The sequence below is a fragment of the Eublepharis macularius genome, chromosome 1 (genome assembly GCF_028583425.1).
Source record: "Eublepharis macularius isolate TG4126 chromosome 1, MPM_Emac_v1.0, whole genome shotgun sequence".
NCBI lineage: Eukaryota > Metazoa > Chordata > Lepidosauria > Squamata > Eublepharidae > Eublepharis > Eublepharis macularius.
In genome coordinates this window covers 223,908,550-223,929,110 of record NC_072790.1, presented here as the reverse complement: position 1 = coordinate 223,929,110, position 20,561 = coordinate 223,908,550, and the positions used below count along the sequence as shown (strand labels likewise).

Genomic DNA, 20,561 nt, shown 5'->3' with positions numbered 1-20,561 from the left:
GAGGCTCTCTGTCAAACGTAGCTTCCAGCTTAATACAACCCAAGGGCATTTCAGCTCCTCGTCCCCCCGCCAGGGTTTGTGCTTGAGGTGGAGGAGGCTGATGCGCAGGTATCTGCGGTGCAGCTCTCTGGGGCCCTTGGGGTGTGGGCAGGTTTCCCCTCCCTTGACAGGGAACAGTACCAACCATTGGGGGAGCCTGGTATCCTCCCGGTGGTTGCACAGGTGGCACTTGCCGAGGTTGTGGTCTCTGGGCTCTTTGCGCCACCGGGACTAGCTGGCCCGCTCCCCCTGGTAGTGCTGGAGGTGGTTGCGGGACCATCGCTGGCAGTGCCGGGGCGGCAGGTGCAGCCGGCATCGGGGCTACAGAAACTTGTACCAGGGCGGGCACGGGGAGTGGGGCAACTGCAGGAGGTGGTACAATCGGTGCCGGAACCATGACAGGAGTAAGCACTAGCGGAGCGGCTGTCGTGGCGGTTGCAGGCGTTGCCATTGCTGGCGGGGCGGTGGTGACCTGCGCTGGGTGAACCGGCCCTGGCTGCACCAGAGACCCCGCAGCCCCCTGGACCATCAGTCTCATAAGATAGGCCGCTTGCGCTAGATCTCCTCTCATGGCCTCCACTCACGCCTCTAGATCAGCGTAGCACGCTGTGTACTCTCTCCTCCTATTCTCCTCTGCTGCCCTCTCCGCTTCCCGGAGCAGTCCCTCTTCCCACGCCAGTTGCATCTGTTGGGCCTTCTCCACTTCTCCTTCTGCAAAATCGACAGCACCTCCAGCTCCCAAAGTCGGTGTCGGGTTTAACTCCAACGGCGGTTGCTCCCCCACTTCATGGTAGCTTGACGTGGACAAGGCTGAATCGGGGCCTCCCCAACTCCTCTCAGAGCTTCCAATGGGCCCGACTGCTCCTCCACAGGACCCTCCTGTTAGGGTTCATGAATCTCCATCAGTGTCAGCGGTTGGGCGGTCTCCAAAGCACTTGCCGTACAGCCTTTTGTAAAACCGGTAACAGCTAATAGTTCATATTGCATTACATGTACTTTCTCCGAGAGTACACTCCACCTGTCCCCGGTGAGCTGGACAGTATCCCCTCCCCAAGTTCCGTCGGAGCCTAAATCAGCATTGTCCCAGCTCAGTTGCTCCGTCCGGGGAGTGGGCCAACCTGGGGATACATCCTCCACTGCTACATGATACTCCACCAGGCATCCTGCCTCCTCAGCCCATCAAAACTGGGGAATTGTGCTGGCCCTCGCAGCGTTCGCTGTAGCAGTGGACGCTTACAAAAAGTCTCCCATCCCAGGACTTCGTGGCCACCCAAGGTTTCCGCAACTGATGGTAACGCTTCTTGGCCACTAGCTGCAGACGGGTGTGAAAACATAGTTCCCAGGTGTCGCTCCTGACTTTCCCGGGGGTTGAGGTCCCCACTGTCGAGGCGTAGGTAATGAAATCACAGGCTGAATGCCTCTTCCAATACTGCTTCAAGGGCGGGCTCCAAGAGTGCTCCACGATACCCCTCCAGGCTGGACCACCTCAACATCAGGTTTCAAAGAGGTCTCTCCACCCTCCGTTCCAGGAACAGGAAGCTCATTCGGATTAGATCCGGTATCCATCCTTCCCAGGTGGGGGTTAGGGAGAGCAGATTGATTCTCAACAAAATGTCAGTTTATGGAATTCAAGTTACTCTGATTTCATCTCCCACCCCTTGCTGCAAGAAATCCAAGGTCTCTTGGTTCAAAGGTTTTTATTGAAAGATTATATTCAGAGTACAGGTGTCCATTTGTAATCCAAAGGCATGAAAGCTTCTGGCTGACAGCGAAGCTTTGTTGAGAATGACGTGTTAGTTACAAAAAGCAATATATCAAAACCTCCCTCTATTTCCCCCCACTGCCCGGCTACAGTCGATGCCTGGGAAGGTGAGGGATGCTCCTCCAAGGTCGATGTCTAGTCCCAGTAGATAAGGCCTTCCTGCCTCCCTGGGAACACAGCTGTGAACCTGTGGACAGAAAACACTGGAAAACTACAGCATGAGAAAACATCTGGAAGCAATACGGAGTTACTGTGGATAGCAGGCCTGACAGCTTGACTCAGTAAAAAAAAGCTGTGTCCTCCGGTTTGCAGGATCTGAGCAAGTTTGTTAATGATAGAGCATTTTGGAGGTCTCTCATTCATAGGATTGCCATAGGTCGGAGGCGACTTGACGGCACATAACACAGAGAAAGAGAGAAGAATGCCCACCAAAAGATGGGTGAGTTGAAAAATGTCTTCCTTCTGGACTCTACCCCAATTTAATAAATGGAAACATTGAAATCTGGGGGAAACACTGGAATAATCCTATGAAACTTTTAAAGTGAAATGCTTTTAAAGACAAGATTTTACTCACTCAAAATGTGTAGTATGAATGTCTGATGTTATAGTCTATAGTATTAGAAAATGATCCCTGTGTTACTGTAGACATACCACATATTTTCAAGGATATTTGCATATTTAAAATGAGTCTAATGTTGTCCACAATGAATATGGTGTGTCTAAGATAGCACACTATTGAAGAACTGAGTGTTATAAAATCTAACTTGACATCCAAATATGCTGCTACGCCTGTTGACTGATACTATTTTGTTCTCCTCAGTCGAATGGCAAAAAAAATGATACACGTGCCAAGGTTGCACAGGGTACAGTAGTCTGCAGCTCTCTCTAGTACTGAGTATATTCAAAATGTTGCTTGTAGAGAATGAAGGCATTTATACTTTTAAACTTCATCAATAAAGCTCACATTTAAAATTATAAGTGGCATATTGTATGTTGCTGAAACAGTAAGCCAATTGTAGATTTGATAAATGATGCATGTATTTAAACTTTCCGCCAAATTTCCATGGCTTCAAAATTCCTAGAAATTTTACATCTCTAATCAGCAGGACCCATATGAGCATCCCTAGGTAATCTCTTCCGCTAAGACATAAAATACTAAGGATGAGTCCCAAATGAAGGCCTATCCCACAGCACAGAAAACGTTTAATTTCTCCATCAACACTGTTTATGCAAATAGCTACTCAGCTGAGCTACTTTGTATAGTTAGGAGCCTGGGAAGCCATAGGCAGCCTTGCTGTGCTGTGGCATATTTGCAAGTCACTCTAATTTGGATATAGATGCAGAGGAGTTAGCCGTGTTAGTCTGTGGTAGCAAAATCAAAAAGAGTCCAGTAGCACCTTTAAGACTAACCAATTTTATTGTAGCATAAGCTTTCGAGAATTTCGAGAAGAAAATTGGTTAGTCTTAAAGGTGCTACTGGACTCTTTTTAATTTGGATATTGCACTGTTAATTCTGTTCCCAAGGTTGCCTTGGCTGCCATCAGTCCTTGCAGCATGAATGAGCTTTATTTCATAAGAGGACACAGGTAAGGTACTTGGAGAAGTTATACCCAGCCACAGCAAGTAGTCTGGCAAGCCTGGTGAAGGCTTTGTTTCAGGACCGATACCTGCCAGACACCTTGAAAGAAATAGACGCTAAAACTTCCTGAAAGAGACATTATTAAATTCAACTTTAAACTACCTCTCATTTACCATTCTTTGAAAAGGTACTTCATATAGCGATGGCTGGAACACTCCAAGCATTCTTGGAAAAAGAATGGTTCTTCTTCTACACCCATTACAAAAACAGGTTTGGGAAGAGAAACCACTTACACAGCCACACCCAGTAGGTGGGAACCGATCTCTCCTCTTAGGAGCTCCAAGAATATAAACAGCAGCACTGCTGAAACCATGCACATTCACTAAGGCATCAAGGAGGCAGAATGGTGGTAGCAGCAGTTAATGACCCAAGTCAAGAGCCACAGAAGGCAAAAAAAGTCTTCGTTTAGAAAAATGGAAGGTCTTCCCAAATTAGATGAACAGAAAGGAGCACAGCTTCTGGCAAAATAAATTGATAAGGCAAGCAGAAAGAATTTGAGGAGCAGATTGCTAAAACATTAAGAAACAAACAATTCTTCAAATATGTTGGGAGCAAAAAACAGGCCGTTTCCAGATGACTTACCTGAAGCTGCTCCATGCACAAAACTCATGCGAGAAAACGCGGTATTTCACGTTTTCCCTGGCACGATCCACAACATTGTGGCATGGAGCAGCTTCAGGTAAGCCATCTGGAAACGGCCACAGTCTAAGGAGGCAGTTGGGTCTTTGGATGAATGAAAAGACTGCTTAAGGAGGATGGTGAGATGGCAAAGAAACTGAATTAATTCTTTGTTACCTGTTTTGGGGAATGGTGTCTAAAGAACTGAGCCAAATTGAGGTGATGAGAGATGAAGCTCTATGACTGCTAGGCAAATTGAAAACTACTAAGTCTCCCCAGGTCAGATGGCGTACACTCAATGGTACATTAGGAACTGAAATATGAAATTCTTGATCTACTAATCAGTATATTTAACTTGTTGCCAAAACTGGCCTCAATGCCAGTTGACTAGAAAGCACAAATGTCACAAAGAGTTTTAATAAGAGGCGAGAAGGGGATCCAGCAAACTACAGGCTACTTAGCCTAATGTCTGCTCCAGATAAATCAGTAGGAACTGAAAAAGCAAAGCCTGTAGAGGGGGAAAAAAATCAGTGCAGCTTCCTCAAAGGGAAGTCCTGCCTCAACAACCTTTTGGAGTTATCTGAGCAGGTTAACAAGCATGTGGTTATGGGAGATCTGGCATTTTGGACTTTGAAAAGGCTTTTGACAAGGTACCTCACCAAAGCCTCCTGAGTAAGCTTAGCAGTCAGGGGATAAGAGGATGCCCTCCTCTATAGATCAGAAATTGGTTAAATGACATGGACAGTTCTTGCAATGGAGAGAAGTGAGCAGCGGGATACCATAAGTGTCACTTGGCTGGTGCCATTTAATTTATTGAAAAATTACTTGAAATTGGGGCGAGCAGCTTAGTGGCCTGGTTTGCAGATGATACCAAATTATTCAGTGAAAACAAAGGCAGGTTATGAAGAGCTGCAGGAGCAGCTCTCTAAATTGGGCAAGAGGGCAGCAACTAAACAAATGAAGTTCAATGTAGGCAATTGTAAGATGATGCTCATTTGCACAAAAAACCTAACTTTAAATATAAGCTGAAGGGGTCTGAATTGGCTGACACTGAGAAAGACCTTGAGACTGCTGTGGACAGCAGCATAAATTTTGGCTTGGTGTGTGTGGCAGCACTAAAAAAGGCAAACTCTACACTGGGGCTTATTAAGAATGGCATTGAAAATAAAACTATGATGAAGTTCATGAACAACTGGCTTCAGACAGACAAATGGAAATATTTCTTTATTCAGCGTGTAATTAATTTGCAGAATTTGCTGCCCATGGATGCAGTGATGGCCATGAGCATAAATGACTCCAAAAGGGAGTCAGATTCATGGAAGACAAGTCCTTCAATGGCTACTAGCCCTGGTTAGTACAGTGAAACTCCATGTACAGTTGCAGCATGCCTCTGAGTACCAGTGCTGGGAGGCACTATCAGGGGAAGGCTCATGCCTCTATGGCCTGTTCTGCTGGTCTTTCAAAGTAACTAGTTGGTCACTACACCAAGCCACATGGACCACTAGACTTACTCAGCAGGGCTCTTCTTAAGTTCTTAGATTTAAGCTTTGCTTTAGATTTAAGCTTTCTCTGTATGGATCCATTTGGGACCTGCAGTTCAATCAAGCTATCACACTAATCTGCAATATTCTCACTATCCAAACATTTTGTTAACAAATGCCAGAACCACAAGAAAAGAGGAGAGGAGAACTGCTCTTTTTAAATCTGAAATGAGATACAATCCAAATTCAGCAGAACATGACTTTGGAAGAGAAAGTCTGGGAGTTATAATATGAAACATCTGGGGGAATGGATTTCTAGCCAAATCATCATTCCATTGGGATGTTTAGTGTTATGAGGGAAGCATAATTCCACAGAGATGTTTAGTTCCATATGGGAAGGACACGATATTACATTTACCTACTATTAGGACACACACAATACCAGTAGCAGTTTTCTAATATCAGTATCTCTATCTCTATTTCAATGGTTCTCAAATTGTGGAGATGCAGAACAACTGGAAGAGAAGACACAAAACTTCGGAAAGGGAAAAAGATCCTAAGGTTCTAGCCTTTCTGCCCCCACTGGCAAAAACATGAGTGGGATAAATATTTCCCAGCATGTGGTTTCAGGGAGATCAGAGACGTCTAGTTCCATTTCCCTTTAACATCAGCGTTGGATTGGTAACCCAATCCACACTTCTCTGGACACGATAGCAAGCTACACACATCTGCACGCTCCACTATAAAATGGATGGTTAGTTTTGGTTAAGGGGTGGAGGCCAAAGTTTAGGAGGGAAGCTCATACTTAAGACATTTGGAAAATACCATTTTATTCCCAAGAAAGAAAGAATACCATATTCTCATCCTTTTCACTCTAATTCTGCAAAATCTGGAGAGCTGACCAAGATGAGGCTGAGTCTAATATGAATGTCAATGAAAATCCCCCAATTTTGAATAAATGCTGCTTGAAAAAACTGGTGGCAGAAGGACATGAAAGGTAATCAGCGCTTCTATAAAAAAATTAAGTCTACTTACATGTGGTATGCATGGCTTTTAAGGACAGCAATAGGCTATTCATACACTCTATATTCTACCTCAAAGTCTAATCACTGACAAAGTTGCACAATTATACTTACCATTTATAAATTAACCAATGCAATGAGATAAAATAAAAATGTCAGGTCTCCCTTAGGATCACAACAACAGAGAAGACAGGATACACATAGACAAGACATGAGTTTTTATGTATTTGGGGATCACCCAATGTGATTTTAAAAAATAGGAGTTTGTAAATTAACCAGGAGCGAAAAGACAGCAAGGTGAGAACTGAGCAAGCCAAGGAGTCATGAAATATTTAGAGGCAAAGAAAATGGGGGCGGGGGGGGGAGATCAACCCACTCAAACTTTTGAGAGCTTATGGAACCTTGGAGAGGGTATTTTTGAAGGGTGGGGTTTCCAAATTGTTCCCTCCTGCTGGTGTCTTCAGCACACACATACCCCCACCCAGCTTGTACTGTCTAATCATGAGGACATTCACTGTGTATAGGAGGTACAATTTAAGCATGAGCACACAATCCAAATGAACAGAATACATCTATGGCTTCCTATACCTTTCAAATCCCCACTAGTTTGAAAGTTCTAAAGGAACACATTTATCAGCCGATCATAATCTTACATTAGCAAGGTGTCTTCTTGAGACGTTCTATCACCCCTACAAGCAATTTCAACAGCATCCCACAGCTGGACAGCTCCAAGTGGAAAAGGCAGGCCGATAACCATACTACACACAATACCTCAACTACTATAGTCATATTACACATAGACAGGAGAAAAGTAGATTTTCCTGGGAAAGCTATCCAGCCCTGCACACTTCCTTTAAAATAATTGCTGACATTAATTCAGTTAAGATATATTTAGGATTCTAGTATAAGACTGGATTCTTTGATGGGAAGTCAACCTGCAGCCAACTTTAACCACAACACAAAGCTTAGAGGAAAAATAGAAAGAGAGACCCTAATCCAGAGCTCTCCAAAGGGTGGTGGTGGTGCTTGGGATGCATTATTTTAATTGGCTAGGACACTCCTGGGATATGAAATGCTGCACCCAATACAACACAAGCAAAGAGTGGCACAGTTACAGAATCATGGCACTGAAAGTTGTCCCCTCTGTTGTACTTGACCAGAAAATAGCAGCTTCTGGAGAGGAGGAAGCATTTTCAGCTGCTCAGAAGACTAAGATTTTATTGACATAGCCATATTAAGAACCACTGCGCTCTATGGTGTTCTGACACTCATTGTACTTGTTGGACAACTAATAGAAGAACATCAAGCACTATTATCCAAGAGGTTGCACTGACCAGGAGGATAAGCCAGAAGCACCTGGTTTAGTTTCTCTTTAGCCATGAGCTCTTATTAGGTAGCCTTAGGCAACCTACCACTCTCAGCCTTAGCCCCCCATTTACAATAACTGGGATATGCTGCCCTGCCTAACAGAGATGTTATAAGGATCACTGAGTAATCGCAAAGCACTCTGAACACACAAAAATTGCTTCTATAAATGCCAAGTATTATTGCTTCCTTCAGTGCAATTCTGCACCCACATTTTTAACTGACATTCCTTGTCAGAAACATACCAATCCCACAGATGTGCCATACAGTGTTATTTCATGGGTATGCTGAATACTGCAACTTTCAAAATCATGACTCAGCTCTCTGCTGGTCAAACAGTTAAGGGCGCAGCCTGGCAATGCAATACCACACCACATAAAGTTAAGACTGATGTTAGTTCTCTAAACAACAACCCCTTATATAAGCTATACATTGCTTTTGTAGATTTTTAAATACATACACAACACATACACTACCTCAAAAAAACAAATCAAAACACAAGACCTCTTGGCAACAAAACGACTTAACCCAGCTAATCGATATCTCCTCATCCAAAGGCATATTAGACAAGTTAGAAATAGAGGAAAAACTTCAACACAAATTACAATGGTTTACATACCTCCAATTAGCCCACATGATGAACCACATTAAGGTAGCACAAATCTTTAACACCCCTCTGACAGACTTTGAGATTATTTTAAATCAAAAAACCTTGACTCAAAAGGGGCTAATATCTAAATTTTATAATTTGCTCTTAAGCACACTTGAATCCAAACCTCTAGAGTACCAACAAAATTGGCAGCTCGACTGTAACTCAGATATTTCTGTAGCACAATGGAAAGCGATTTGGACTTCCAAACTACTACAATCTAATATTATTTCTGCTAAAGTCCAGTCTTATAAAATTCTGCACCGATGTTACCTAACCCCCCCAAAACTCTCTCTAATCTATCCAAAGCGTTCTCCACTCTGCTGGAAGGGGTGTGGCGAAGTAGGCACGTTCGCACATTGCTGGTAGGCTTGCCCATACGTTGAGAAATACTGGAAAGAAATTTTAACAAATATACAAGATATCACTGGATATTCTATCCCATTTGATCCAAAACTAATTTTTTTGAACCATTGGGAATCTGTAGATGTTCCTGAAATAAGGAAAGAGTTAATTTGCAACTTTTTGATGGCCGCCAAGTCTGGAATTCATCTAAAATCCCCTCTATTGAGAACTGGTTAATTAAGCTATGGGATTTCTTTATCCAAGAAAGCATTGCGGACCTTACTAGTCAATCACAACCCCATTCAAAAGAATCTAACTTTGTAACTAAATGGTTTCCGTTTTTTGAATTTCTAATTATCAATGATATACATCCTCCTAAACATTTATCTTTATTTTGGTTGCCCTAAGTTAATGTTCAGACATTGTTCTAATACCTGAGAATTACATGTATTATGTTTGTTTGTTGATTTGTTTTACATTGTTTGAAAGTTGAAATGTTAACTGTTATTCAATTATATAAACTAAATTTAAAAAAATTAAAAAAAAAACACAAGACCTTTTGCATGCGTATCTAGTAAACTGGTTCTTTCACTCCCGCATATTACTACCTTTGAATTCCATCCTTTTTCAAAGGAGCTCAAGATGGTGCCTATCCCCCACCCATACAGGGTAAGATAGGGGGTACCTTAGGCTGTGAAGCAGTCACTGGCTAATGGTGGTCACCTAATCTGATTTTTACAGCCAATGGAGATTTGAACCCTGGTCTTTCTAATCTAAGCCCAATATTTGTCCTTCACTGGGAATGTGGTTTGGTGTGGGTCCACCATGACCAAAATCACATCTTCAACTAGTAAAGTCCTGACAACCTAATGAACCAGTTGCCTTTGAATTTCTTTTCCTGCCGCCAATTTTCAGAATGACTCAGGTGCACAGTCAGATTTCCAGATCTATTAAAGCTTCCATAATGAGCCTTCTGGGAAGATACGCTTGTCAGTTCCAGGAACTAATTTGCTCCTAGCTATTACAGGAGGAAGAAATAATCACCATGCTCCTTGGACCTGATATTTCTAACACACATTTACCAACTGCTTTTATTTTCTGTTTTTTCTTCTGAGTAGAACAAGCAATGATGGGCACTGAAAAAGGCAGATCAAATGTTGATGCTTACAGCAACCCTGTTCAACAATTTGAGCTAATCAGCTATTACTACCTGTTGCCCTGAAAGGGAACCATTGACATTCAAACTCATTAATATTGAGATTTAAGTAGCAATGTGGTAAATGTCTAAAATATTTGACCATCTGTTTCCCAATAATCATACCCTGGATTCTGAAGACTGAGGCATCCTATCTTCCTCACTCTTTCCCCACCTTTCTTTCAGAGACCCTGCTTGCATTTTATTTATTTACAGTTCACCTTTCTCACTGAGAATCAAAACAGGTTAACACAGTGTAGTCAATATGATCAACAGCTGAGGCATTCAATAAACAGTACAATAGGTTAATAACTGCAGGAAAAAACAAGCAAAAATCTGACACAGCAAAAACAATGCTGAAACAAAACAAACATATTGACAGGACATATTATAAGATATAAAACTATCCAGCAGAAGCATTCTTACAGCAGCAGACAGTACACAATAGTATAGTCTACAGTCTCTTTCCAACAGATCTCTCTGAACCATTTCCTTAAAGCATGGTCCTATTTACCAAAGGAAGTACAACTTAAGTGATGCTAGTTGAAAGAACAAGCACTATGCATCTTAGTAATTTACTCTGTTGCAACATGGGTAACACCACATAAAATGTTTTCAAGTGAAATAATAAATTCTTGATAAACAACTCCAGTTGTCTGAAAACCACAATCAGTAATGTTTCAGAAGCTCATAAAGAGCATCTACAAATCTTACAACCTTTGGACATCTTTGCATACAGAATTGGGAAACAGAAGTGAGTATCAAAAAGGATCTTTTACATTTCTGTCCCTCAATTCAGAATGATCAAAGATATATGCTACTCTCTAAAGACATACACATATTATATTCTGTACTCAGACTTTATGTAAGACTGGAGAAGATCTTCACATTTTGTTACAATATTTGACCACCAAAAAACATTGACTGTAGAGTGAGCTTGCAAAACTGTATTTTTTTAAAAAAAATAATTTTCACCACATAAAGTATACACAACTACCTTTAAGATACAGTAATCCAATATATTTTGAAAAACAGACAAGGCACTACCATTCAGGAAACTATACTGTGCAGCCACATTGCTGCAGTAGAGAGTAGTCCTATGATACCTGTACATGCAGCACTCTACAGAGCATGCGCACTTGCCTGATTGAGGAAAGTGCAATTGCCACTCAGGTGCTTATTAACCACAGCTTCTACTTGGCACAAGCAAATGAGCAAGTAACAAGTCTGTTTAAGAGCTCTCGCGATATCTGATCAGAAAGCATACTCCTGTACCACCAAATACTATTTTTGTATTTTGTAAACTGAACAAAAACTCTTATAACAAGTAAAGCAAACTGAACTCCTTCTGAACTCCCAAGAAGAAACTAATTAGGGCTGACAATACACAGAGACCATTTTGGATACAAGAGAACTTATCACAACTTGGGCTTTTAAAAAGCTCAAAAGTGCTAAGAACTCTAGATTTTTATCTTTAAAACCCAGAAGGGGGTCTTTTAATGTCCACTTCCTTTGTGATAAGTCAAAAAAATATTTGAGCCACAGAAGAATTATGTAGCATTTACAGCATCAATACATTATACACCCAGCAGAGCCTTTATCACAAAGATGCTCAGATGATGTAATCTGAGATCAAGTTTTCAGTTGTATCAGCATAAAGCAACTGAGCACCCTGATGAAACACACACTCCATCTGCATTTCATTATGCCACATGTCAAAAGGAAACAGAGAGAGGCGCCCATTATCCCATGTGTCCAGGGACCTTTTACTTCTATCGATCCTTGTCTGAAGATTATTTCACTCAAGTACTCCTTCATTACTAGAGTTGCATATGACTATCTTAAGAGCACATCAGAAATGTTAGTAAGTCTTAACTTGCATTTACTCAAGTATTGTCCACACAACAACAGGGAGGTATGCTTATTAAGAATGTAATCCTCACAGGGCCAGACGTACTTAAAGCCTATTGACTTCAGTAGGCCTTGGCATACTTAACAAGATGAGTCTATGAGGATCTTAACACAGGGAAGTCACAAAAATTTATTTCAGGTAGAAGTTTACACAGAATCTTATGCTTGACTAGATACTGCCACCATCTACCAACATGTAATACTCAAAGAAACGGGTAAAAAGGATGGATGAAGCAACTGTCACAGTGAAAGTCTAGAGAGTGAGGGACCTATCATTGAGACCATCTAACAAAGAACTGCTACTTACATTCTATAGGTCCCTCACATTACCAGTCTGGGAACAAAGAACCGTAAAATATGCCCTATCCAACTATATTCAGAAAGTCCAGGGATAACAAAATTTTTAGCACCTGATTCATGTGAAGATAAGTGTTAAGCAATGCAAGTGCAAGAATTGTAGGGATAATCTCTAAAGAGGAAAAGACAACAGATTCCAAGGAAAGTGACTTGTCATTTCTTCATACATTATTTTTCTAGCAATGGAGACACTCTTCCTTTCCTCGTTTCATTATGTAGTGAGAAAAAAACTTTCAGAATATAATATCTCAACTGTCCATTTTCTTTGCATTCTGTGGTCGCCAAAAGAACTTTTCACAAAGAGCTACAGGATATGTTACTCTATTTCTATTATACAAAAGTCATGATTTTCCAGGGGGTGGATTCCACAGACAAACAACCACTTAAAAAGCTAGACTCCTCCATTGTGCCCCACATCCCCCTGCACTGGTTTGTGCCAGTCACAGTCACACTGCAAGAGAAAGAGAGACCATTCATTGTGACAGTTCTAAAAGGATCAAAACTAAAATATGAACAATCATTTCTCCTGGACAGAGATAACAGTATTCCTAAAATAATATTCACTATATTCACAGTTACAGACATGTCTAAATTATAACCCACACAAAAACGTATTCCAAGACCTCAGTTAGTGGGAATGGGAGAGTCAGTTACTCAGAAACACCCTCCAGCTCAGCAGATCCAATGCACTTCCTGTACATGTTAGGACAGTCATGCTAAAACGATTTTTGTAAGAAATGAGCCATGAGTACACTCTACTTCCACTCCCACTGCCAAAAAACTAGCCCCTCTACAATCCAAGCCTAGTTGCCCCTTATTTGAAAAGACACCCCCCATGAGTTCAGTAAAAAGCTTTCCCCCCTTCCCTCCACTTTGACAGATACTGAGGGTGGAATCTGCTTCTGAAACTTGCCCTAGGAAGTAAGTTTTGAGGAAATGGGAGTATTTCGTCCGTCTCAAAATGAGAAGGAACGCGCTCCAGACGAGCAGCCGCCTTCCCCTTCCCCCCCGAGTCCTCCCTCCCCCCGCCCTTGGCGTACCGTCCTGGCGGCCTCTGCCCAGGTCCTGCCCTTCTTCCTGCGGCCCTTTTCCCTCATGGCGGCCGGGTATTGGGGGAGCTGAGCAAACCAAGGAGAAAATGAATGAGACCACAAGGGGGAAATGCGTGCCCAAAACTGGCCGGGAAGTTCTCAAGGTAGTGGGACGGGCCGCTGCTTTAAATCCTGAGGCTCGCGACACCCGCGACTCCTCCCGCCGCCATGTTGGGAAGCCTACAGCGGTCACGTGACGCTTCCTTCACTCTTCCTCGCCCGGCCTGCCAACCGATTGCCTGGCCCCGCCCACTGGCTGGGAAGGGAATGGGTGTAAGGGGGGAGCCTAAAGAAAAGGGAAGGGCCTCGCTGACAAGAGGCTCCGCCCTTCAGGGTGGACGAGGATGAGAGCAATGCGCATGCGTTCTGAAAGAAACTGTCGTCGTCGTCCCCCGCCCCAGTCTCGGGCGTGACTTTATTAGACGAGCCGTCACCAGCTACGCGTGCGCAATATGTCGCCCACTAAACTATTCCCCCTCCCCCAACTACGCCATTAACACGCGCCTGCGCGTTCTGATAGACAGTTGAAATCACCTCAGGAGAAAATTGATAGCTTCTGTATAGTGAGGTTTTTTCTCGCGCAGGGTCTCATGCGCTGTTATTCGCTTCTCTTGATTCTTTAATAACAGTCTACAATAGTCCTTGTTTTTCTTGTTTGTTCTATAGCGAGCGATACGGTTGAGTCAGTAAAAAATTAACACGACCTATTTGAACTTACCAATCGTGAAAAAAAATAAAACATCAAAACTACATTATTAATGATTTGATTAATCCATGACTGAATCAAAGTTTGCGTTTATTATCCAGAATGGAAAAATTCTATATTTGGGAAATACAGAAATATTTAAATAATCGATTAATATTGTTGTATGCTTCCCGTGCTTCCCAGTATTTTTACCAGCCTCCAAGTAGAGGCTGGCGATCTGGAATTACAACTGGTCTCCAGGCCACAGAGATCAGTTCACCTGGAGAAAATGGCTACTTTGGGGGGGTAGACTCTATGGAACTATGCCATGCCAAGGTCATTTTCCTCCACAAACTCCACTTTCCACCCCTCAGATCTCCAGGAATTTCCCAACTTGGAGCTGGCAACCCTAACCACAACCCACATTCTAGCACCCTAAATCCAGGTACAACCACTACATGATTTTTCCTTTCCATGATGTCTCTTGCCCTCTGCCTGGGAGCAAGTAGGCAGTGGTGGCGGAGACCACTCAAGCTGGACTCAGGTTGCCAATTCTAGGGTGGGAAATTCCTGGAGATTTGATGGTAGAGCCTGGGGAGGGTGGGGCTTGGGGAGGAGATGTAACTCAGCAGGATATAACATAAGAATAAAGCACTGTGGTCTCATTTGAATGTGCAGGGTGCATGCAGAGTGAAGGGCTTGATACTTTGTATAGTTTGTATAGTTCGTTTATCTGTAGCTCCTGAAGTAGCCCTTCCCTGCTGAGAGTGAAGCTTCTATTCTGTCTGTGTCAGTTGTAAAATGTTTGTTACAGAAACTGTCTCTCTGGCTCCTGTATAAGTGGTGAATATGTGTTCCTCTCAGTTTGTTGTATATATTATTGTAAATAGTTCTTAAATGAAACTCTTCTTTAACTAAACAAACTTATCTTAAATTATATTTCTTCTCACTGGAATTCACTGTGTGCTCTGCTACACATACTCACATGTGTGGAAAGGTGGTATATCCAGGCCTGGTGCCAGGTTTTCTAGCACCTGAGGCTGGGGGCAGCTTCCACGCTGTTGCTGCCCTCATGAGCATGCACGCACGCGCAAAGCACGCATGCGTGCACCTGGACTGCATGATGATCTCACGCGGCAGGCATCTGGGACGGCGTGCTTGCGTCCTCCCAGCCATCCCACTCAGTTGCTCCGCGCACTGCCCTGGCTGCCTGCTGCGCCTGGCCCGCAGCTGCTGCACACAGCTGGGAGCGTGTGCTGGCAGCAGTGGCAGTAGCAGCACGGGGCAGCTGAACGGGAGAGCTGGGAGGCTGCAGCAGCTGCGGGCCAGGCACGGCAGGCGGCCGGGCCGGTGCGCAGGTGGCGTCTCAGCCCTCCAATGCTGCTGCTGCCCCCACCCCACCCCCGGCACCCCCTCTGGCGCCTCAGCGCTCAAGGCAGCTGCCGGACCTGCCTCTATGGACGCACCAGCCCTGGGTATATGAAGCTGCCTGCGCTCTGCTGACCAGGGAGACTACTCCATCGAGGGCTGAGCTTTTCCACCTGCTCAGCCCCGCCCCCTGGGTGCTCTGGCCTCAAAGGAGCTGCTGCCGGGGACTGCTGCTGCTGAAGCTGCCTGCGCTCTGCTGACCAGGGAGGCTACTCCATCGAGGGCTGAGCTTTTCCACCTGCTCAGCCCCACCCCCTGGGTGCTCTGGCCTCAAAGGAGCTGCTGCCGGGGACTGCTGCTGCTGAAGCTGCCTGCGCTCTGCTGACCAGGGAGGCTACTCCATCGAGGGCTGAGCTTTTCCACCTGCTCAGCCCCGCCCCCTGAGTGCTCTGGCCTCAAAGGAGCTGCTGCCGGGGACTGCTGCTGCTGAAGCTGCCTGCGCTCTGCTGACCAGGGAGGCTACTCCATCGAGGGCTGAGCTTTTCCACCTGCTCAGCCCCGCCCCCTGAGTGCTCTGGCCTCAAAGGAGCTGCTGCCGGGGACTGCTGCTGCTGAAGCTGCCTGCGCTCTGCTGACCAGGGAGGCTACTCCATCGAGGGCTGAGCTTTTCCACCTGCTCAGCCCCACCCCCTGGGTGCTTTGGCCTCAAAGGAGCTGCTGCCGGGGACTGCTGCTGCTGAAGCTGCCTGCGCTCTGCTGACCAGGGAGGCTACTCCATCGAGGGCTGAGCTTTTCCACCTGCTCAGCCCCACCCCCTGGGTGCTCTGGCCTCAAAGGAGCTGCTGCCGGGGACTGCTGCTGCTGAAGCTGCCTGCGCTCTGCTGACCAGGGAGGCTACTCCATCGAGGGCTGAGCTTTTCCACCTGCTCAGCCCCGCCCCCTGAGTGCTCTGGCCTCAAAGGAGCTGCTGCCGGGGACTGCTGCTGCTGAAGCTGCCTGCGCTCTGCTGACCAGGGAGGCTACTCCATCGAGGGCTGAGCTTTTCCACCTGCTCAGCCCCGCCCCCTGAGTGCTCTGGCCTCAAAGGAGCTGCTGCCGGGGACTGCTGCTGCTGAAGCTGCCTGCGCTCTGCTGACCAGGGAGGCTACTCCATCGAGGGCTGAGCTTTTCCACCTGCTCAGCCCCGCCCCTGAGTGCTCTGGCCTCAAAGGAGCTGCTGCCGGGGACTGCTGCTGCTGAAGCTGCCTGCGCTCTGCTGACCAGGGAGGCTACTCCATCGAGGGCTGAGCTTTTCCACCTGCTCAGCCCCACCCCCTGGGTGCTCTGGCCTCAAAGGAGCTGCTGCCGGGGACTGCTGCTGCTGAAGCTGCCTGTGCTCTGCTGACCAGGGAGGCTACTCCATCGAGGGCTGAGCTTTTCCACCTGCTCAGCCCCACCCCCTGGGTGCTCTGGCCTCAAAGGAGTCTCGGTCACGCATACCAGGTCCATATTAGCTGCCATAAAAGTATCATGCAGCATACTGGTCTTATTATTTATGGACCTGGCATTGCACAACATCAGTGTCGAAGGAGGATTTTTCCTAGCTCCAACACCGGCGTGCCTCGGGATGGGGCGTAGGTTAGAAGGGCACCGAGCCTTTCCACATCTCCGTGACCTTCTCCCTTTAAACCAGGCCCCACCGCCATACCTCCCCCGTCCCCAGAGGACTGGTATCCCTGGCCCTATCTCAGATGCCTTCCTCATATCCATCCCCTTATCACAGCATACAAACATCCTAAGCAGCAATAAACAGCACCAGTTCTTCAGCATGCGCCCCCTCGCCCAGCTAGTGCGGAGTTTCGGGCTTGGGTGTCACCAATACGCGGATGACACCCAGCTTTATCTGTTGTTGGACGGGCAGCCTGGATCGGCCCCTGATGCCCTGGAGCGTGCTTTTGAGGCTGTGGCTGGTTGGTTGAGACAAAGTCGGCTGAAATTGAATCCTATGAAGACGGAGGTCCTGTATGTGGGTCGTGGGGAGATGGCTTTGGGACCTCGGCTTCCTACACTTGATGGGGCAGCACTTACACTGGCCCCGAGGGTTAGGAGCCTGGGGGTGATTCTGGATTCCTCCTTGAAGATGGAGGACCAGATCACTGCAGTTGCCAGGTCTTCCTTTTATTATCTTCGGCAGGCCAGGCAGCTTGCCCCTTATTTGTCTCCCCGTGACATGACTACAGTGGTCCAAGCAATGGTCACCTCTAGGTTGGATTACTGTAACGCGCTCTACGCTGGGCTTCCCATGGGCCTGATCCGGCGGTTACAGCTGGTACAGAATGCAGCAGCGTGGGTCATTGCTGGAGCACCGGTGTGGGAGCATATTACACCGGTGCTACGCCAGCTGCATTGGCTGCCAGTGGAGTACCGAATCAGGTTCAAGGTTTTGGTGTTAACCTACAAAGCCCTACGCGGACTGGGACCAACATATCTGAGGGACCGTCTCTCACCATATGAGCCCCGGAGGACTCTCCGCTCTGGCGGAAAACATCTTTTAAGTGTCCCTGGCCCTAGGGAGGCCCGCCTGGCGTCGACCAGGGCCAGGGCCTTTTCAGTCCTGGCCCCGACCTGGTGGAACGCTCTGTCTTGCGAGACAAGGGCCCGGCAGGATTTGCTTGCATTTCGCCGGGCCTGTAAGACAGAGCTATTCCACCAGGCATATGGCTAACGCCGGGCAGTGCCCGCCCCTGCCCCCCGTGAAGGGGGGGTTAAACCATCACCCCTATGCAAACACAGAGGCATGTATGAACCACTATGCAGCATGAATTGTTATATTTAATGTTTTTAAATGTTTTTAAATGTATTATTTAATGTTTTTAAATGTTTTTAAACATGTTTGTATTTGTTATCCGCCCTGAGCCTGCGAAAGCGGGGAGGGCGGAATATAAATATAATAAATTAAATTAAATTAAATTAAATTAAATTCACCAGGTGAGTGATGGGATATGCTCCATATTTAGGGTCACAGAGATCTCTCTTCCCCGTTACATATAATGCCATAGAGTTGACCCTCTAAAGCAGCCATTTTCTCCAAGAAATCTGACCTCTAGTCCGGAGATCTGTTGTAATTTCTGGGAATCTCTAGTCTTCACCTGGAGGTTGGCAGGCCTAAGATGGACTCAAACAATCCCCAAGAAAGCAATCTGGTTTAATACAGAAACAGAGATGCCCACCTGGTACAATCTAGTATAATGGATAGACCCAAAGGTTAACATTTTGTTGCACTGTATTGTCAGGAAAAACTGTGGATTGGTTAACTCCAGACCCAGTAAAGACATTACTTTATCAGGAAGAATCTAATTCCTCCCATAAAAGTATCCATTCTAGGCAGGGCTGCCTGTCAAATTGTAAGAGTCTCCCAAATCATGGCTGGCTGAAATGGCTTATGGATCTAGTTAATACCACCCTCCCCATCTTCAGTTAAAAGTGTTGGAAGGTCTGAAATTCAGTCATTAATGTGTACCCAGTGTACTTCCTGCTTATAATGACTTGGAAGGAAACCTGGCACAGAGCCAATAGCCTTATCTATCTGAAAGCCAGGAAACTGATAATCTACTATTGGTTAATAGGTCAGGTGACTTTCTCTCTAAGGGTCAAAAAGAAGCAGAATCTCCATTTTTGTTTGCATGGTCTTTGTACAGTAAAGATGTAGGAATCCCGTGTACCTTTTTGAAGGAATCCCGTGTACCTTTTTCCTTTAAAGTTTCTTAAAAGCAAACAAGCATCTGACTCTCTATTGATCAAGATCCATTGCAACTGTGAATTTAACTATTTTTAACCCATTTTTCCCCACCAAAATGGCTCATAGGAAACATCTCTGCCTTGGTTTATGACCTTACTATGCAAGATGGGTATTGGACTGAATTTCAAGAATACCTGTCTATACCCAACATGTTACTATGTGTGAATGAAAGTTCTCTTGTCTCTGCATATGAACTGGCATAGAACAGTTTCTGCTTACCCCAATTTGCTGTTGTAACAGGCTGCGTGTTTGTCTTCCTGTCCTTACTCTATGAAACTCTTAGCAAAAGGCCAGCCTGGTAGTAAATGGAGCATGAAAGAGCAATTATGCCATGCCCCCCCCCGCTCTCCCCCCAAACTCCTTGAAAATTAAGTTAAGAGTGGTAATTGGAGATTTATTTGAGAAAAAAAGAAGAATGAGGCATAGTCTTTACCAAGCCAGAGACCCACAAGGACTTGCAAGTGGCTGGGGCATCATGTCTTCCCCTCCCCCACTATTTCCTCTTTCCTTTTCCTGAAAGCACTCATAGCCTCTCCCTTTATCCTGCTTCCTTCTCTCCATCTCACACACAAGCCAGCTCACCTGGACTTGCCCATGTCTTCCTTCCCTTCTCTTGGCAGCCTATACTTTGGAAAGCTCTGGCTGAGTTACGTGATGCCACCAGGGCTGGGCCCAGTAGTACAAGGGAAAACTTGCAAGTACTTGAAAAGAGCAGGATCCTTTCCCCTGTATCCCCCCATGCACTTTCTTCTTCACCTCTTCCTGGCAGCACTCAAATCCTCAACTTTCCCTGCTTCCTTCTCTTCTTCCCACCCACTAACCAAGCTACCTTTTGTCTACCTCATCTTTAGCTATATTTATTATTTGCTTCATTTATACCCCATCTTTCTCAATAATGGGGGCCCTGAGGTAGTGAGGTAGGTTAGGCTCAGAAAGGAAGGCCCAAGGTCACCCAGTGAGTTTCCATGGCAGACTGGGGATTTAAACATATCTCCGATCCTAGTCTGAAACTCTAACCACTACATGACACTGGCTTATGTGGGGTAGCTGCTATTGAGCAGTAGCAAGCAGCCTGGCCTGGGTGAGTCATGCAAGTCGGGTGGTAGCAAATCACCTGGTGTTTGCTACTAGGCCTGGCCAGAATGAGTCCTCCCTCCAAGGCCAAAACAGCCCTTAAAAAGGTCCTTCTCCCTTCCTTGCCTTTTATTGTAAGGAACCAAGCCCCCAGGCACTGTTTCTGTCATTTTGGAGTGTCT

General features: G+C 45.5%; 1 protein-coding gene across 1 annotated transcript in view; it reads right to left on the bottom strand.

Annotated features, from left to right (window-relative positions):
- ASXL2 (ASXL transcriptional regulator 2) overlaps positions 1 to 13,646 on the bottom strand; it is a 128,212-nt gene extending 114,566 nt beyond the window's left edge. The window contains exon 1 of the mRNA XM_054989076.1: positions 13,424 to 13,646. Coding sequence (XP_054845051.1) covers positions 13,424 to 13,480 — 57 coding nt within the window. The 5' untranslated portion in view covers positions 13,481 to 13,646. The remainder of the gene's footprint in view (positions 1 to 13,423) is intronic.
- Positions 13,647 to 20,561: the final 6,915 nt, after the last annotated feature.